The following is a 21,588-nucleotide window of genomic DNA, read 5'->3' on the forward strand; positions in this document are numbered from 1 at the left end:
TTACTAGAACAACTCGGCTGACACTGTGCCTGGCAGCAATAACATTTTGTTTTATAAATTCGTACAGTTGATGTACAGCTTCAAACACGATTCATATTCATTTTACAAACAATATAGTTACGTATTGAATAGTTGTCTATTTCCATAAACAGTGCGCTATTAAACAGATTCGACCTCTAAAATCTTCGACGACGTTCTTCTAGATCAGGGATTCTCAAACTTGTTTGGGCGAGAGACCATTGACCTCTATAAAATAAAAAACTTATCGTCATCTTATTCATAGAAAATACTTGCCAATTCAAAAACTTTGCGGTTAATGAAGTGAGTAAACTTCACATTATTTTCTCTTCAATCAATTAAATCGATAAACCAATAAAAACATCGACCCCAAAGGGTCGATATTGACCACTTTGAGAATCTCTGCTTTAAATGCCAAATACCAAAATACCAAATACCAAAAAAATAATAATTTTAAAAGTTAAAAGTCATTTTTCTCAATAAGGTTTTTTTTTAATTTCTCAAAAAATTATATGAATATAGGCAACAAATTTTTGAAAGAAAAATTCATCGAAAAAAATATATTTTGAAAACTAAAATTTATTTTTCTCGAATTATTTTTTTTTATTCTGAAAATATAGATATAGATATAGATATAGATAATGGCCCATACAATTTCCAGAAATACATTGGAAGATGGATACTTTTACAGGAAAAAAGTTTTTCTAGCAATAACTTTGAAAAATGACTATTAATGTTTAATTCGTAATATTTGTATGCATAAAAATAACAGTGCGTCTAACGAACAGTGATTGGAATAAATATGGTAAAGTCCCGATTCAAGTCCAGACATCTGAACCACGGTTTGAGTCTATCCTTAGGGATAATCGGGTGATACCACCGGCCCAATTCATATTCGTTACACTTGCGTTGCCAGTTAGCGATGGTATTTTTACGGACTAAAGAATAAAATTCATTGGTTGATAAATGATAAATGTCGCCTTCAATCGCACCCACCTTTGCTAATGAGTTGAGCAATGTGAAGGGACCCAGACAAAGGTAATGACATAAGAGCGTCTGGAAATTTCTCGTATTCTCTCAAGGAAGTACGGCGAGTGCTTTTCCGGCTTCACTAAACGGATAGCTTCAACAGAAATAAGACTATCCGTTACAACAGGTCGTGAGATCGCGATACTGAGCAAGGATACTGAAGACTGTGGGAGGTCCTAAAAATTCGTTGAACACTCCAAATCCTGTTGACTCTTTCATAGAGAACCCATCAGTAAAGTACATATTACATATTACGGAGAAAGTATATTCTTTTTATATTTGAATTTTTACTCAGATACCTAATATGGGCCTCCAAGTACATTTAGTGTCGAACTAGACCCCAAGATACTTGAATGACATGGCATGAGTGATTAGTTTACCTGAAAGTTGAAGTTAGGGTTTGGTTGTTTTTGCTTTCTAGAAAAGACGACCATCTCCGTAGAGAACTCAATCCCTAGCCCAATGGCCCAAGTTGAAAAATTGTTCAATGTATGTCGTAAGGGTCCTGGCAAATCGAATTCTTTTGATCCTATGACAGACAGCACTCCATTATCTGCAAGTTGTCTCAGGCTGCAATTTTGTGTAAGGCGGCGGTGACACTGGATGCAGAAAAGTGGTCGTACGAATTGTATGCAATAGTGAAGCTAAACAACCACATTGAGTTGTATTGGTGTGGTTACATTGCTTCCCCCTTGCTTCGTTCGTATTCGTCAGCTTCTATCGAACAAAATTGTTTGTTTCTATTCGTACAATCAAATTTTCGTGCGTACTCCTATCCAAAGTAACCTTAGCCTAAGGCAATTGACAATGTCGCTTATGTAGAAGTTGTACAAAAGGGGACTTAAACATGAGCCCTGGGTGGAAACCCATGTAAGAGATCCGACTTACTGCCGAATCTCCGTGAGAAAAGGTCAAATGATTCTCACAAAGCAAATTATTCAATTGTGGCGGCAGGTCCCAAGAGTGTAATTTGTCTGACAAAACCTCTATTGCAACAAAATCAAAGGCCCCCTTCATGTCCCAGAAGATTGAAGCTATTTGTTTTTTTTTCGACGCATGCCATTTGAATTTCTGAAGAAAGCAACGCAAGACAATCATTCGTCCCCTTGGCCCTGCGGAACCCATATTGTGTATCTGAGAGTAGGTCATGGTTACTTTGTCATGAACTGGTTTGCTGCGATTTTCGCAACATGAATGTTAAAAAACTACAGTAGAACGAATAACGAAAATTGCGGATAACGCAATTAAGGACTAAAAATTAGGCCAATACGAGAAAAAGATATTTCAGCATAGAAACTATGTTTTATCAATACAGAAATCATTAAACTATCTATCTGCAAGGTCGTGTACCTCAGATGCCAGATTTTGTGAAAGCCATGACCGAAACAAAAGAGCATAAGCCTGCCATTCACTGACAAATTCCGGGAAGGGTTATATAGATTTTCTAGGGAACTAGAGAATATTGAATTGTATCGATTTCGAGATATACTTGAACCTACATTTGTAACTAATATGAATTTGTTTCAAAATTTTTTCATTGTAATTTCATTGTAATAGTTTGACAGATTCGCAGGATTTCGTAATTCATTGTAAATGACTTTAGCGAAAACATATCGCAAGAAACCTGAAAAATTCTCTTATTCTAAAACAAGCATGACGCAGGACACCAACAAAAAACTACGTTATTTGAACATAAGCAGGAGAAATAAATAAAAACAGTTTTACAAGTATCATTTGACTAAATGACGACAAATATTTGCTAATCTCACTAAACATCAATACTGCAACTTTACGTTCTCCAGAAGTGCTATTTAGTATACGCAGACGACAAAAACCCTCTTTATCGTTGATAATGAAGATGTTACCGGCTTCTGAAGATACTGGACAAGTTTGTATCGTGGTCCCATGTCAACAACTTGACCTTAAATGTTGCAAAGACCCATGTCATCAGCTTCTGTCCCTCATGCAATTCGAATACTCCAACCACGAAACCACCTTGACACGTGTGTAGATTGTGCGTGATCTTGGAATTAATTTGGACTCCAATCTAGCAATTAGAAACCATTATGTTGAGTTAATCGTGAAGGCACGACGACAGTTGATTTCATTGGAATGGTGACGAAGGAGTTGAAAGATTCCTACACACTGACCTTCAGATCAAACATATTTTTCGGCCCCGTGTACTTCAGATTGAAGTGAAACATTGAAAACATTGTTACTGAATTCTTCGCACGATTAAACTTACCCTGTAATATTTCTTCCTTTTTTCAAAAACTCTAAAATGCAGGACTTACCATAGGAAGTTCTGTGTCGTCAAATAAATAATTGCTAACGCTCATGAAGTTGAGGCGTATAAAATGAAACACTGGACCACAACGATGGGTAGTCGATGTTTCCCTCAATTAAATCTAAGACAAAAGAACTGTTGCAGATTCGAAATACATCCAGAGAGATAAATCTACAGCGGCTTTCGTGATCGGGCATGTTTCCGAGATCAGACCAAGATAAGTGGGTGGCGTAAAGGACGAAGCTTCGCTGCACTCTCTCCATTTGGAGTATTTGGGTTGTGTGAAATACTCCAAAATACTACGAACTAATGAGTAGTATAGTGCCTCCATTGCGTAAATATCCTTGATGTTTTTGGTGCTATGTCAAACAAATTACAGGACTAAGAATGTTTTGGCGGTAGTTACGTGTTCGTTGAACCGCAGTTTGCAATCGATGGTCACGCCGATATCGCGGATGGAAACAGCACACTCCAGGGGTACGTGTCCGACTAAACATACGAATTAGATTCGAGATTTTCGTCGACAGAATGTGGTAGTTTTACACTTTTTCTATTTAATTCCATACGGTTCTTAAGGCCTGAAGGGCACAGTAGTCGAAGCGACATGCGACGAATCTGTAAATTTTCGATCGTAGTTAGATCGTTAGATCGTCGGAGTAAAGCAGTTTTCGTGATTTAAATTGAAATCATAGATCGTTCACAAACAGCTCAGAACTTAAATTTGCTGGGTACATCTCTCGGTAAAATGAAAATTCGTGCAAAATCAGACCATATGCTCGACATCATGATAGCCATCCCCACAAACGCGATATTAGCAACGACACGGATGAGCATTTAACAAGCAATGATTAGACATACGTTTGGAAATCACGCGAAAGAAGTGCCGACCTACATTCAATCTCTTGAATCATGCGTTTGTCGATACCTTAGGGATAATTGTATACAATCAACGACCCGACCAATGCTATCTTCGCTCCATTTGTGTTGCCAATTGGAGGGTGCGCACTGATGTACCGCGAAACTCGCTACTACTCTATAAGGGTTGAGTCATTTAGAAACCGAAATCACAAAACCAGTTATATTTCGAGATTGGTTGAAAGTACAAACAATGTCAAAATGCAGATAATTAATTGTTCTTTCCAGAAACAAAAAAAATATATAATTTATTCCGTTATAATTTTGATGAATTTTTGTACTTCCATTCAGATACCCTCCATCAAAGTTTGGACTTTCTCTTGCTCAACCTCAGCGGCCATTTTATTCAACGATCTCTTCATGTCTGCAGCATCCCGAGTCATTTTGGCACCCAACTTAAATTTCCGCTTGCCCAATTTTTTTTCGATTGACCGGAATTGGGGGCAATTGTAAGGAGTCAGGTTTTTTTGAATGCAATCGATGGATTTGGAAGTGGATTCCGCGCAAATTGACGCAAATAGGATTAATCAAAAGGTGGGATTTACTAAAGCAGAAAATCAAACCAAACGCACAATTGCATTGCTCAGTCCCGTATTCGTATTAAATGAACAACTGGGAGAGCACAGTTGTTTGTGCCAATCAATCAGCCAATCAAAATTAATATTTTTCTTCATTGTCTTATATTATTAGGGTGTGCCTAAATCGATTGATGCAAATATCTCGTAAATCCACCATCAAATGACTGAGCAATAAGCACGATGGAGCAGATTTTTCGTTTTTAAATGTGTACCCCAATATGTTTCCGAAATACATAGTCATACGTCAAAAAGATTTTGCTCAAAAACAAAATACGAAAAAATTTAAATGACTTATGATTCGTCAACAAGATTGAATTTTTCAGAAAAATCAGGACAAATGATAGAATATGAAAAACAAATCAGGACGCCCCAAAGCATTTCAAAATCAGGACATGTTCTGCTAAATCTGGACAAATGGTATCCCTAGTTTTTTGGCCACCAGATTTCGCTTCGGCGTCCTGTTTGGTTGCTTCCACGCACGGAAATTACGATAACCATTTCGCATGCGGATTCTCTCGAACCAAAGTACCGGTTAAAGCTGTGTTTTTGACGATATCGTAGTCCGGGGTTCATCTTAATTGTTTACAACACTTTCAACTTCAGTTTCTAATCGTAGGTTCCACTATGGCGCAACCTTTGAGCCATCCGAACAGCAGTTGTACGTTCACGGAATCGTTTCAGCATATCATACACGGTCGATTTAGCCACTTTCAGAGATTTCGCGATTTTAGTACCTGATTACGTTGGATTTTTAAAATAGTTATCCCAAATCAAATTTCTTCTCTCGGCCATCCTGTACAACTTTTTTCAAAACAAAACGGATCAACGTGAAATTTTTATCGTCAAAAGATACCAAGGGATTGCTAAGATGGCCGCCTTTCAGTAGCCAGCATAGAAAATCATGAGCATAGAAATCATAACCTAAAATTCAAAATGAAGTGCTCCGCGCGATTCTTCGGCTGTGATTTGAATTGCAAATCGTCAAGAAAGCTTCCGGATGGGTATCCAAACATCGCTTGCCAAAAAAAACTATCCAACGTAATCAAATATTAACATATATGACTCCAAACATTAAACAATACGTGAGCCCCCTAAGCGCGAGCCCTGTTTTATGCTGCCTACGCTCAATTTGCATTGGATGGGATAGGGTTGCCAGAGCCCCGAAAGATACAGGTTTTCCAAACAATTTGCTGTCAAAATATTTCAGATACGCCTACTATGACCACTGCTATAAAATGAACAGTGATTCCAGATTCTAACTGAAACTTGTATTCAAAGAAAGAGAATGAATGGATCGAATGGTAAACCGTACAATAATTATTGGTTGATGCTACTGTATTATTCGATTTTATCGAAACACTTTGCAACAATGGACGCTGTTGGATGCGACATCCATCTGTGGACAAGATGGATTCTTCTTCGACAGGCAGGGCCGTTTTCAGTGTGATATTAAACAAGTACGGCACCGTAATGATAAGTAAACCCACTGAAAATTCCATCGTATAATGACAGGGCGATGAAAAGTGATGTTTCGAGAAAAAATATACTTCTACTCCATTCAGTTAAAATGTATTTGAAAGATATTGTTTGGCCCTTTTGTACAGTAGACGGAATAACAAGTAGTCCTTATTGAATCCTGATGATATCGCGAACCTGTAAGAACACTAAATATGTAAGTTTACACTATTATCACATTAGAGCTATTAAAAATAAAGTTATAGCTTTCTAGGTATTAAGTAAGCAACTGAAAGAACGTGTTCCATTCGCCCGGGCCACGGTAACAATTGTATTGTATGTTTTTTTAATGGAAGAATTTTCATGCCGTTCTACTCGTATGCATTCATTTGCCTATCCCTCAAGGCGGCCAATTGATGCACAGTCGATCGAAAATAGAACTCATTAAAAATGCATACACTTAGCAATTGTAATACATAACTTGATACATAATACATAAAATTGAGATTACATAAAAATTAAAGAAATTATATTGTTTTATATTCGTTGTTTAGAATTTACAAGCTTGTGGAGATTTTAGATGAATAAAAAGCTTATAAACGGCTTAACTGGAGTTCTAGTAATTGATGAATAAGCAAATTTGGATTCTTTTTGGAGCCACAAACTTGAATAGAATCAGTTACCTAAATTACATGGTTTGTAGAATTGAAAGTTGTTGTCTTTGCTATTGAGTGCATTTGGGATGGAATACAAAGTAACTAAAAAAATGTCACGTTCCGTTGTGTGTATGTCACACACTAAGCGTACTTTGGAGCATTAACTTAGGGTCAACAACGAACGGGAATTGCTTTCGATTTGTGCTCGATCAAACGACTACGTGTATGTTGAGTTCCAGCACGTAATGCTACAGAGAGAAATATTTTTCTCCCAACTCACATCTGGATTTTTCTCATTCTACCGTACATGTTTATTTATGGGATGGCATTATTCTTGGCATAATTAACGTAAGACAATCGACGAATCCATGATTATGTTTTTTTATTACAACTATCTTAGTGATCATTGTTGGAATAATATGGTAACATGATCTTAAAAATATTCAATGATAACTTATCTTTTTCAGACTGTTCAAAGTCCTGCATACAACGGTAGATTGAAAGCAACAAACACAAATGTATGCGAGGCGACAACTATGCCATAGGGCAGGCAATGTATCATTTAAGTAGTTCCAAATCATTGAAGTGTTCAACCTGAAAGAGATGTTCGTCGTTCATTTAATCAAGAAAGCTCGCTCTAGACAGTGCTGTATATTTTATTTAGTGTACCTAACTCGTGTGTTGTGAGTATACTGTTGTTTATTATTAATTGATGATTCTTTTTACAGCACACTAGTTATGTTTTGAACTTCGAATCACCGGATTAACACATCAAGAATTAAAATAGGTGCTAAAATTTCATTTCCATTTCGAGGATGGACATTGCGTCAATCCTCAATTAGTTTTGTTCAGTTAATTATCATAGATTTGATTTGTACGATGTAAAAGCAGTTTGAATTATCTGCACTTCCAAGGGATCTTTTTCACAATATTTTCGAAAAATTAGTAATATATACTATATATAACGTGGATAATTGGATCATTACCAATTATCGAACTCGTTAAAGTTAGTAATACGAAGATCATTTGAACATTTACTTAATTCTATATGATCTAATTCTGGTCATTAATTCGAATTCGATCAAATCCATTCATAATATCGATAGGCGAGAACCAAATGTTATGACGATAATATCAACAACTTTATTTTTTTTTTTGTATTGTTGTCATTTCATTCTGGTCATCTGAGGTGGTGTTATTCTCAATGTCGTGATTTAAAGCGCTCGAAGAAAACCACACCCAACATTATTAACTGTAAACAATTGACAAAATATTTAATTCGATGCCAACAAACGTCAACATATGTCAGAAACAAGTGCATCAAAACAAAGAAAGCTGCACTTATCCATCTCATGCTTTTGCGTTTTTGCGGTGTTTTTGATTAAACCTCGTGTGTTTTGATTTATATTAAATTCTTGAAAAAAATTTGACTAACAGTTTTATTGATCTCTCTTCAGTGTGTGACACTTTCGAAAAACTTTGGGCCAAAATCAGGATGCAAGGTTTAGTTGGGTATCGGCGTTATTTATTTGCCACCCTATAAGAAAACTCACCTTAACTGTATCCAGAAGTATTTTGATTCCATTGAAGCACAGGACGATGCATTTGCGCTTCTCCTTTCATTGACTGCTTACGATCACGCCTTTTGACGGCTTCCTCGGTCTTATTCGATGGTTTCTGTTATTATGGACTAACGAAGATCAATTCAGAGCTCAATAGGAATTGTTAGCAAATGATGCTGCTTCACCTAGGTGCTCGATTGCCGAGGCCACAGATCCAGTTACCCCTCTCGATTCCGATCATCCAACACTGGAGGATGACATTAATCCACCGTCGCCAATTGAGTTTAGAGATGTGAAGATGAAGACGAACATCAAGTCATGCTTACACTGTATCAGTCCTATCCGACACCTATCTACAGTAGAGTACATATCTTTCATTATGGAAGCAGTCAGTGATGTATCCATCACACAAGAAAGGAGACAAACGGAACAAAGAAACCTACCGAGAAATCATATCACTTTGCATCTGTTCGAAGGTTTTAAATTATTGTTAATGACACTCGGTTGTCCTGTTGCAAGAGATACTTATCCTCGGATTAGCAAGGATTCTTATGTAAAAAGATCTGTGACTTTCTTCAAATTACCGGGAGTACCTCAAGGAAGTAATCTAGGCTCATTATCATTCCCACTGTTCATAAACGAAGTATGCTTGTTACAATCACCTGAATGACGTGACGTGAAGATTTACCTAATGATCAGGAACGCTCTAAATTACCTTACGCTTCAGAACCTGGTCGACTGTTTTGAAAATGGTGCTCGAGAAATATGATGCCATTCAGCATCTCGGAGTGCAATACTATTTTGTTCCATCGGGAGCTAAAGCCAACTTCAGCGATTCCGATACCGATCATTAGATCGGTAAAGCCAACCAACGGATAGACTTATCTTCAAAATAATAAGTGAATTACGTGATCCACAATGTCTTCTAAATTTGCCACCGTATGAGGTGCGCAAGACGCTAGAAAAAAAAAGACGTTTCAACGCTCAAGCTAGGTCTGTGGTTTTTGAGAACTCTCTATCCTGGAAATATGAACAAAATTTCGGTAATGACTTTTTACGCACCAAATATGAATATGAATATTTTCATTCCGTCATTCCGGAAATGCTCTAATTCGTTAGCATTTTTTTTTCTAGAAACGTATCGTATTTTTAGGTCTACTCTACAGGCGGTTTGAAAATGATATATTGACATTAGACATTGACGAGCATCATCATTAGCTTCTCGCCGATAAAAGACAATCATGTATAAACTACTAGGAGGCCTGAAGGAATACTTCAAACTACAGGATATATGCACCAGTAGTGTTATATTCCGGTTGCATAACAGCTTCACTACTGCATTACTATTGGCTTGCAGTTTGGTCATCACCGCTACTCAATATGTCGGTCAGCCCATCAGTTGTATTGTGAACGGCATTCCCACCCATGTGGTTAATACCTACTGCTGGATTTCAAGCACTTTCACAATGCCAGATGCATTCAGAAGAGAGGTGAGTATTTTCGTGATATCATAGCATCCGAAGTATTGTGTAGCAGTTTGAGAATGTTGGATGAATTAGTATTCATCGCAATGAAAGATAACATTCCATTCCCATCTATTCATTCTTCCCTATCAACAACTTTTTCCGAATTTTCACATTATGTTTGAACTAGCTCTCGGTGCAAAACTTATTGGTATGAACCTAAGAAATCTTTATCGACAGGTGTTACTAATATTTATTTGATATAACAAAATATATTTTGAAATGGAATTTCTTTCTAGCAAGGTCGTGAAGTTGCACACCCTGGTATAGCCAATGACTTTAATGACGAAGATGCTAAAAAATACTACACATACTATCAATGGGTGTGCTTTGTGTTATTCTTTCAGGTAAGTGTAAATTCATGAAATTTATATTTTTGACATGGATATACAGAGAAAAAGACTGTTCTAAATGAATCTAATTTTAAAGTATTACATACTTAAATATAAAAATTGTTGTTGTAAATATAATTGAATGTTGCAAACTTTTGACAAATGTCGGATAAAAAAAGTGAATGAATAGTGAAGGCGATTGAAAGTAAATCCTAATGTGGGTCAATATGTTGAAACCACACTTCAACCAAAACAAAACACAATACGCTTGTGCACGGTTTGTGAACTCTATGCAATACAACAATTTATAAGAACAATTATATATGCAAAATGTTTATCTTCGAATACATTACTAGTATCAACTGAATACTACTGACATTATGGCGAGAATGTAGAAATTCAGATGCTTGTGATCAGAATCTCTCTTTCACGCTTCAGGTAAACAATACCCCTTCCACTTTCTTCTGTACTGTTTTCATATACCGCTGCCCTAAGCCACATAGTGACAATATCGACACACCTAGTACAACAGGCCCGTCTTGGGTCAATCCACGGTGATAGAAGCTTAAACCTTCCTAAATCTCTAGTTCCTTTTCCTTTCTTTTACTTTGTTGCCCGACGGACCGTTCACCGGTATAGGGCCTAACGAATTAGAGATGTTCAGCTTCGTCTGTCTGGGGCAGGAAGGAAGGAAGGTATTGAATTAGAGAGACTTTAAACTCTGAGAGTTCATTCGTCTCTTAACTTGTCTGGGGCAGTCGTTCTCTAGTCACCTAGTACACCAGCAGATCGTGCCAAGTATCAATCGCAGAATTTTACGCTCAAAAAACTCGTTGGTCAGCTTCCTTCAGCGTCCATGCTTCATGTCCGAAAAGGGTCATCGGGAGGCTCAGCGTCCTATACAGCGGTAATTTTGTGTGAGTTTGCAAACTACGAGACCTTAGCTGGATACGTAGTCCGCAGAAGGTCCTGTTGCAGCTGCAACTCGTCGTTTCATTTCACGGCTCATATCGTTGTCACAAGTCACAAGCGTACCAGGATAAACGAATTCATCAATCACTTCAATCTCCACTTCAGTACCAACACCACCGTAACCTCCACGCTCCTTGCCAGCTACCATGTACTCTGTTTGGCAGAGTTGGTGATGAGTCCCAACCTCGCCGCTTCGCTCTTAAAAGGCTTGAAGGCCTCCTCCACGGCCCAATGGTCGATATCGATGATATCAGTGTCGTCCGCAAAACCAAGGAGCATGTGCGATTTTATGATGACCGTACCGTTTTTTTGCACGTTTGCTCTTCGTACTGCTCCTTCAAGGGCTATGTTGAACAGTAAATTGGAGAACGCATCCCCCTGCTTCAGTCCATCTAACGTTACGAACGCGACTGATGTCTCGCCAGCTATCCGCACGCATGACGTCGATCCTTCCATTGTCGTAACTCAGCGTAATTAGTTTCGATGGAAAACCGTGTTCCAGCCTAATCTGCTACAGCTCGTTTCTTTGGTTTCGCATTGTACAGCCGCTCGCTTCCCGATTTTAGAAGTTCGGCCGGGATAACATCCTTCCCAGCGGCCTTGCCGTTTTTCAGCTCATTAATCGCCTTTTTAACCTCCTCCTATGTTGGTGGCTCCACAGCTTGTTCATTATTCATAATCCTCATCCTGTTCCTGTTTTGCTCTTCTTGTTCCTTACCGTTCAATAGCGCCTGAAAGTGCTCCTTCCACCTGCACACACTTCTTTCTTTTACATTACCCATAGTGTATTTGTGTAGTGTCTGGAGTGGCTGCTGAATCCTGGTGCTTCTGTGGTACGGTTCTGGTCCAGAACGTTACTTCGGTCACCTGGTTACCTGCGGATTCGCTTGAGTGGGATCTTGGATCTTCTGGGTAGGTTCTTCTAGCATGCAGGCTCGTCTTATTTCTGCTCCTTGCCTGGTATACAAGAGACGAGAAGTTGGAACCGGACTCGTGGAAAACACAGGTCCTCACTATTCGCTGCTCTATCGCAAAGCGATACAATTTTCGCTACCGAACTTCGTCCGGAAACGGGGTCATTTGTGTGCTTGGAAACAGAGAGGAACGTTCACTTGATATTTTCTGCGGAATATATTTTGATGTAAACTAGTATCACCACTGTGTAGTGTTCTATTTATAGATATGATGAACATGTGACATGTACACGATTAAAATTCGGCTCTGTTACAGCTAATTGCTGATGAGTCTAAAATAAACAAATGGGATAAAAAAGGAGTCGGCAATAAGAGAAAAAAGTGTGGCACTGAAGTGTGGGTGGATGCACTTAAGCGACTTGACAAAGGTCAAAAGCGTTCAATTGCAAATCTAAGGCTTTTACGGAAATGGGATAATTTATACCTTGTGCTTGCATTGAATGATGCGAGCTGTTTTTATCTTTTGCAAATGTGGCTTCTTGGCATGAAAATTGTTAATATGTTATTTGGGATTGGGTATACTACACCGGAATCCGATCGGATTTGAAACTTCGCAATCTGGCATGAAGATGGACCGAATGTTCAGCTCCATCGCGACGAGGTGAAGTTGGCCGCAGTACAAATAACTAAGGACGGGCTGAGAAACCTGGGCACAAGTTTCACTAAGTTCGGAACTATAAAACAACCGGTGGACTTCGACCTCAATGGACTAGAGGGATTCGGATTGGAAAACGGAAGTGGGATTTTATTTACCGTCTGTATTCTTCGGAATTCTGACCTAGACTATCCTAACGTGGAACTATAACCATATACTTCATACATATCTTAGTTTCATATCGGTTACACTTTAGTAACGTAGGTAACACATTATTTTCAAGAAATTCATTAGAGGTAAATTCCATTTCAAGAGAAATTCATTTTCAGTTTTAGAACTAATTCTGATCATTCCGGCCACCTTAAAATAGTCACTTATTTTAATTAATCTACGGACACAGCTGCGTACTAATCGATGATCTGATTGCGGTCCATAGTATGGGCTGTTTCATTGAGCTGCTCATTGCAAGTTCAAACCAATTGGATTGGTGGCTGCCGGAAAACAAAAAAAAAATATAAACTACGAATCAATTTATCACCTCGTCATCAACGTCGTTCACGTTGTTCGATGGCGTTGGAAGAAACGAAAGTTTGACGACAGGGCGGACGACGTTTTCTGCAGATGCCGTCTTCAAGGTGACGACTCTAACGATACCATCATGAGCGGGATGAATCTTCGTTATGCGACCCAACATCCACTGGGCTGGGGGAAGGTTGTCGTCCTTAATGATGACTAGCCGACCCACTCGGATGTCTACGGGAGGTTTGATGCCCTTTGATGAACGGGCCTGCAGCTGCTGTAAATACTCGGTGCTCCAGCGCTTCCAAATTGCCTGGAGTCGTTTTTGCATCAGCTGCCAACGGCTGAGCTTGTTGTCTGGTAATTGCTTGTAGTCGGCTTCTGGAATCGATTGCAGGTTCGAACCGACCAGGAAATGACCCGGTGTAAGAGCCTCTAGATCCGTTGGGTCATTGGACATCTCAGTTATGGGCCGTGGGCTGAGGCACATTTCGACCTGGGCGAGCAGGGTCAGCATTTCTTCGTGGGTGACGGTTGTATTACCCACTTCCTTCAGAAGATGACTCTTCGCCGATTTCACCGCCGCCTCCCACAGACCACCAAAGTGAGGTGCGCGCGGTGGAATGAATTTCCACCTGATTTCTTCATTAGCGCACCAGTCGAAAATGAGTTTTCGGCTGCTGTCGTCCGTTTTAAGCATTTTAAAGAGATGATGCAGCTCGTTGGCGGCTCCTTTAAAGTTTGTAGCATTGTCTGAATGAAGTTCACAGACCTTGCCACGCCGTGCTATGAACCGCTTCAGAGCAGCCAGGAATGCGGCTGTGGAGAGATCGCTGACGAGCTCCAGATGTACGGCCCGCGTTGAGAAGCACACGAATAAAGCGATGTATGCTTTGACTGGTCCTGCTCTACGGTGTGGACCACGTAAGAGGATCGGGCCGCAATAGTCGACACCGGAGACTGAAAATGGCCGCGTCGGTGTCACTCTGGAGTTAGGTAAATCTGCTGTTGCTTGCTCGATCAATACCGGTTTTCTACGGAAGCAGGTATAGCACTGGTGGTACACTTGACGCAATAAATCTCTGCCACGTAGAATCCAGAACTTCTGTCTGATGGTGGTCGTCATCAGCTGCGGTCCGGCGTGCATTAGAGTTCGGTGGTAGTGATGAGCAAGCAGGTGTGCCAATCGGTGTTTACTCGAGATGATGATTGGATGCTTCATTCCTTCGGGAAAGTCGGAGCCTTGAATACGACCACCAACCTTGATGAGGCCGTCCTTGGAGAGCATTGGATTGAAGAACTTCATAGGTGATGTTTTGTCAACCGGTCGTTCATTGCGTAGTGCTTTCAGCTCCGTCGGAAACGTTTCACGCTGGGATAGTTGACACAGAACATGTTCAGCGTCTTGAAGATCGGATGCAGTGAGATATGTGTGTGGCTCACATGGTGTCTTCGAGGATGCCGCACAAGCCCCATCAGGATGTTTCTTGGCAGCTGTTGCGTGTAGTACACCCATGTACCACAGGAAATATGCCACGGCCTTCCAAAGCTTAGTATACGACGAGAAACAGTTGAACAACCAATCGCACAGTTGATCCGTGGGAGATATGAGTGCCGCCAGGCACACTTTACCTTCTTCGACGACAGCCTTGGAGGATGCCACGGAATCGACGAGTTGGCTTGGCCAATGTTTCTTGGTCTGCTTGAGCCAAGCAGGCCCGGTCCACCATCGCTCTTGGTTAAGAAGTTCGGCTGGAGTGAGGCCACGGGATATATCATCGGCCGGATTGTCCTTTCCTGGCACGTGGTACCATGGATGACCAACTGTCGCAATTTGAATTTTGGACACTCGGTTGCCCACAAAAGTTTTCCATCTGTTGGGTGATGCTTTCAGCCATTGAAGCACGGTCATGGAGTCTACCCAGAAGAAAACAGGAAAGTTAGATTTAAGCGAGGCAATTACCTTCAGGAACAGGTCTGTAGAGAAAACTGCAGCACAGAGTTCCAAGCGGGCAATGGAATGGCGGGTCTTCAATGGCGTGACCCTTATTTTGCTGCAAGCAGGTGGACGCCAACGTTCCGGCGTTGATCTTCGGAACGCATGTACACGCATGTACCGTATGCCTTTTCGGAGGCGTCTGAGAAGAAGTGCAATTCGAAGCTGGTAGCACCGGCCACCGAAACGAATCGGGGAATGCGAACATCGCTCACCAAGTTCAATTGGTAATGAAATGCTTTCCATTCATCTTGGATCCTTGTCGGAAGTGGATCGTCCCAAGCGTAGGAATTCCCATCGTTGTTCTTCAATGCCCACAAGCGCTGCATAAACTGCTTGGCTGTTGAAATTACCGGACCGGCAAGGCCCAATGGATCGTAGATCTTGACAATGTACGACAGTATATTCCGTCGGGTGAGTTCGACTGCAGGAGGTGTATGTTGGATCCGAAACCGCAAAGTATCGGAATGCGGTTCCCATATAAGTGCGAGTGTAGACACCGACTGCTCGTCGGCGAATTCATAAACCGGCTGAATTGCCAATTCATCCGATGGTATTTTGGCTAGGACTGCCGAACTGTTGGAGGCCCATTTCCTCAACGGAAACCCGGCGGATTGCAACATAGCACTGAGCTGTCGACGGAGTTCTACGGCTTCTTCGGGTGTAGATGCACCGCTGATGAGGTCGTCCACGTAAAAGTCTTCGAGGACGGCCTTTTTGGCCATCGGAAAGTTCTCGCCTTCATCGGTAGCGAGCTGTACGAGAGTACGTGTGGAGAGAAACGGCGCAGAAGATGTACCGTAGGTAACGGTCAGAAGCTCGTACGTGGAGATTGGATCCGTTGGCTTGTATCGAAAAAGTATTCTGAGGAGTGGTTGATCGTTGCGACAAACTGCAATCTGACGAAACATTTTTTCAATGTCCGCCACAGGACCGATTGGTTTTGTCCGGAACCGCAATTTAATTGACTGAAGATCCTCTTGAACGATTGGCCCGACAAGCAGAATATCATTGAGGGAACTACCAGACGACGTACGGCAGGACGCATCAAATACGAGCCGTACTTTCGTGGTTGTACTGCTGGCTTTGAATACGGGGTGGTGTGGCAAATAGTAGTGGTAAATGGAGTCGTCTACCGGATCCTCGAGCCGTCGCATATGGCCTAGCCGTGAATATTCCTCCAAGAACTCATGGTATGCTCCCTTTACGGATGCATCACGTTCAAGTTTTCTCTCCAAGCATAGTAGACGCCTTTCGGCAATTGCACGGGATTCACCGAGTTGAATGTAAGGGTCCTGTGATTTGGGAAGGGACACTATATATCTCCCGTCGGAATTTCTAGTCGTAGTGGCCTGATATAGCTCCTCGCAGGCGGTTTCCTTAGCAGAATAGATTCGGTCGGGCTGCAAGGATTCGAGCTCCCAGAACCGTTCCAAAAGAGATTCCAGATTTCGAGTGGTGGCGATGTGGCAGATCGGAGTAGTTGGTGGAGTTGTGCCGTAGCATCGACCGATTACAGCCCACCCGAAGACAGTCTCAAATAGTACTGGACATCCTTTCCCGATGATTATTCTACCACTCATCACGTATTCGTGGAATTGTTCGATTCCGAGTAACAGGTCTATAGGATTCGACACGTTGAATGCAGGGTCAGCTAATGGGAAGTTTGACGGGATTTTCCACATGGATATGTCGACATTTGACGTAGGAAGTTCAGCGGTTGGATTAGGTAAAACCAGGAACTCTAACTTGCTGGAAAACTCGTTGTTCTTGGAATGGATGGTGGAGATGACAGACTGGGTAACCGTCACTGTTGTCTCACCGATGCCAGCGATGGGAACACGTACTCGATCTGACTGTAGACACAAACGACGAGCCAGCTTTTTTGAGATGAAGTTCGACTGCGAACCAGAGTCGATTAATGCTCGAGTAGAATGTTGTCTTCCAAGTCGATCCTCGATCCACAGCGAAACAGTGGACAGGAAAACAGTTGATGGGGAACTGCTATGAGCAGGAACGCTTACTTCGGGAACCAAAATATCCGATCCGTGGAAATTCGCTTGTTGTGTCGGGTACTGGGGTGTTGACTGTGCTGCAGAGTCGCTCGAGGATTTGTGTAACAGGGTGTGGTGGCGTTCGTGACAATGACGACAGGTGTACTTGGAGTCGCATCTCCGTGCGATATGCGACGATTTGAAGCAGTTCCAACAAAGTCGCTTCTGGGAAATTAGTTCGCGGCGCTGCTCAACGGTCATTCTTTGAAAGGCTGAACACTGAAACAATAGATGCTTCTCCGGGCATGCAATGCAGGATGGTGGACTTGGACGCGAACTTGCGGTAGCGGAGTTGGCAACCGCCTTCGTAGTGGGGAGCTTCTTGCTGAAGGAATGGGGACCGGCCACCTTGGCTGGTGCTGCTTGAGAACGATGTTGGATCTCTGTTGACACTGTTTGCAGAATCCGAATTCGCTGGTAGAGAAACTCGATACATGCTTCATACCCAACATTATCAGACTTTGCTGCATACTCCTCCCAGGCTCTGAGGGTAGCAGGGTCCAATTTATAGGACAACATACAAATCAGTGGAGTGTCCCACGTTTCCACCAACTCACCAAGCTTCGCCAGTGCCTTCACATGGCGTTGAAAATCGTCTACAAGATGATGGAGATCCTGTGCAGATTCTTTCCGGATTGGAGCGAGATCGTGTAGTGTACGATACAACTGTTTTGTTAAAAACCGCTTGTTATCATAGCGCTTTAGGAGGGCTTCCCAGGTGATGACATAATTGGCTGCCACTATATCCACCGTCTCGTAAGGCGTACGACGTGCCTCACCCTCTAAAGACTGGAGCAGGAACTGCAGCTTCGCTACCAGTGGAATGTCCTTGACGTCATGTACCATCGATTTGAAGGTGTCACGAAATCCCAGCCACCGTGAATAGTCGCCGTCAAACTTCGGCAGATCTATTTTTGGCAACCGTAGGTGGAAGCTAGTAGGTTGAGCTGGAGCTGCATCGTGTACATTGATGGTTGAGTTCAGGTCCAGCAATCGCCTGTTCATCAACCATCCCTTGGTTGCACAGTATCTACTCTGGAACTGGTGACGTTCCTGGAGATGCTTGACTAACGGTGCGTCTCCATTGTCCATCCTTTCAATTTCGGATTGAACCTTCAAGCAGTCCTGGAAAGCCTGGTCGAGTATCTCCAGCCACACTGGTACTTGAGGGAAATCTCGTTCTTCTTCATAATTATCCATGAAGGCTTTCACCGTCTCGAGTGTTGAAAGTAAGGTCCGCCGAACGGTTAATTTATCCTTCAATTTCTTGTCCTTCACTTTCATGGTGGCCATCTCCCGACGATGGCGTTATTCGAACGACCACAACAACGAAAATCGATTCACAAACGCGACGGAACGTGGGTGGGACGGTACGTAAAACGTAGCGTAAGTCATAAACCCTTCACCGACGCGGACGTTTCTTTCACCAAGGAATATCGAGCAACACTGCACAGTCACCGAATTGCTAAACACGGTGCACTACTTGCCCGAGCAAAGGATATAAAGCTTCCTTTCAATTGCAATCGATCGATCGAACCACGGATCGATCCAACAATGCTAGCGTAGCTTGGCTTGGGTTAAATCGCGAGAAACAATAGATTGTTCACCTTCACAAAGGGTCAAAGTCACTACTTAGTCTTCGACACTGAACAATTGCAATCTTCTTTGCTAACTGTCTCGAACAAGCGGATGCACTAACAATGCCTATTGGTTTCACACATCGCGTGCAAAATGGCAGATTCCACACCGAACCTTTGTTCTTGGCAAACGTGGCCACAATCACTTTTTGGTCCCCGGAATGTCCTTCGCATCTGGTTCGAAAGACCAATGTTTCAGCGGATTACCCGGATTGTCCGACGCGAAGGCTTTCTTAACGGCACTAATGGCCTCTGGGCCTAAAAACGTGAATGCCACTTGATTACACAAACACTTTTTCCTTTCGCTGGTGCAATTGAGTCGGATTGTTCAATTGCATACACGTGATTATGGGAACTACCGCCCAAAACGAACTGTGATCCGTCTCGCTCTCCTTTTTACTAAGGACGGGCTGAGAAACCTGGGCACAAGTTTCACTAAGTTCGGAACTATAAAACAACCGGTGGACTTCGACCTCAATGGACTAGAGGAATTCGGATTGGAAAACGGAAGTGGGATTTTATTTACCGTCTGTATTCTTCGGAATTCTGACTAAGACTATCCTAACGTGGAACTATAACCATATACTTCATACATATCTTAGTTTCATATCGGTTACACTTTAGTAACGTAGGTAACACATTATTTTCAAGAAATTTATTAGAGGTAAATTCCATTTCAAGAGAAATTCATTTTCAGTTTTAGAACTAGTTCTGATCACATACGTTAAAATATTGTTAGCTATGACTTTTTTCCATTTTCTGGAAAAATATGGAATCTGCGCCTTTCTGTCTGTTGTCTATGAATCGATTTCGGTTCAGTAGTTATAGAGTCTATTAATAGCAGACATACGAATATTCATTTTTATATGTATAGATTTTTTTTTTTCAGGCGGCTGCGTGTTACTTGCCGAAGGTTCTATGGGAGGCCTCAGAAGGTGGCGTGATGCGTACTACTGTTATGGGTTTGAACCATGGTATCTGCAGGGAGGATGAAAAATGTGCGAAGAAAAACGCACTAATGGAATATTTTTTGAAACGACTGAGGGTAAGATTTGGATTAGAAATGCTAGCGTATTGTTTTATATTATTCTATTATTTTGTAGCGCCACAAACTTTATGTTTTACGATACTTTGCATGCGAAGCATTATGTTTGGTCAACATAATTGTCCAATTATGGATGATGAATAAATTTTTCGAAGGAGAATTTTATTCATATGGCTGGAGAGTGATGAATTTTTCGGATCAACCACAAGAACAGCGAATTGATCCAATGGTGTACGTCTTTCCACGTGTTACCAAATGTATATTCCATAAGTTCGGTGCGTCTGGAACAATACAAAAACACGATTCTCTCTGCATCCTACCCCTGAATATAGTGAATGAGAAGACGTATATATTCATCTGGTTTTGGTTCATTATATTAGCAGTAATGCTCATATGCCTTATGATTTACAGGTAAGTTAAACAATCATTCGTAGTGATGCATATATTTACCAGTGACGTATTTATCAATTGCGACAACTATGAAGCTTATTTATGGACAGGCAAAGCCTATCGAGAAGTCTTCATTTGTCTGATTAGTCAAATACCAAAGGGAAACTAGGCTCTGTGGAATGTACGTATCTGCAACTCCTGATTTTCAGTCCCGTTTCATTGACGGCCAATCGCTGATGTGCCAAGGATGACTGATTTTTGACAGTCAGCCGATCCCTTTTCCATACTCGACAACTTCAGCGAATCCAATGGTGCGTCCAGGATAATATCAATCACGAAGAGAACGACTGGAACAATTTTTTGGACCTCCTCTTGTCTCCAAAGTATTCCACAGTCGTCAATGAGCAGATATTTTTAATGACTACGGAGGACCGAGATGTCGGTTGGAAACCTGCTGTCCCAGTACAGTTCGAAACGATCATTTTACAAGTCAAATACAGGCTAGAACCGGTAGTCCGGGACGATGTTTTTCAATAGATGTAATGAATAACGCTCCAATTTGAAGAACCATTGGCTCCAAGCACAATTCGAGCCCCAAATTTATACAAGAAAAAAAAGGTACCACAAAATTCGTTCCAAGCTACTGATTGCTGGTTAATATTCAATCATTACTGAACGGTTTGAGACCTGGGAGACCTGGGAAAACGCATACACAATTCCTCCACACAGACATACGACAGAAAGCTTAGTAAAAAGGACACATATATTGAGGTGCTACAGCAGCGGTATTCGACTTTTCTTATAGAGGCTACAAACACGTGTTAGTTATGGTGTCGCGTGCCGCAAAAATAAATAAATAAATAAAGTAGAGTGATGTCCAAGAAACAACCGCATTTACATTAACATGTACTATTGATTGCTCGCTGTCTAGAGCACTGAAACTGGAATACTGAACTTCTTGAATATCTAAGTAATTTTCTATTACCTCATAGCAAAATACTATCTCCAACGCTGAACTAAACATCCAGAATACACAGAACGACAACAGAAA

General features: G+C 41.4%; 1 protein-coding gene across 6 annotated transcripts in view; it reads left to right on the top strand.

Moving 5' to 3' along the window:
* The first annotated feature begins 7,462 nt into the window (after positions 1-7,462).
* LOC129780172 (innexin inx1) overlaps positions 7,463-21,588 on the top strand; it is a 31,795-nt gene continuing 17,669 nt past the window's right edge. For 2 of the 6 annotated variants that reach the window (XM_055788160.1, XM_055788165.1), the window contains exons 1-5: positions 7,463-7,621; positions 9,654-9,990; positions 10,263-10,370; positions 19,977-20,147; positions 20,206-20,558. In XM_055788160.1, the coding sequence (XP_055644135.1) occupies positions 9,742-9,990; positions 10,263-10,370; positions 19,977-20,147; positions 20,206-20,558 (881 nt within the window). In that variant the 5' untranslated portion in view covers positions 7,463-7,621; positions 9,654-9,741. Of the gene's footprint in view, positions 7,622-9,634; positions 9,991-10,262; positions 10,371-19,976; positions 20,148-20,205; positions 20,559-21,588 lie in introns of all 6 variants that reach the window. The other 4 variants (XM_055788162.1, XM_055788163.1, XM_055788164.1 and 1 more) reach the window with 4 other exon arrangements.

Source organism: Toxorhynchites rutilus, chromosome 3, assembly GCF_029784135.1.
Source record: "Toxorhynchites rutilus septentrionalis strain SRP chromosome 3, ASM2978413v1, whole genome shotgun sequence".
In the NCBI taxonomy this organism is placed as follows: Eukaryota; Metazoa; Arthropoda; class Insecta; order Diptera; family Culicidae; genus Toxorhynchites; species Toxorhynchites rutilus.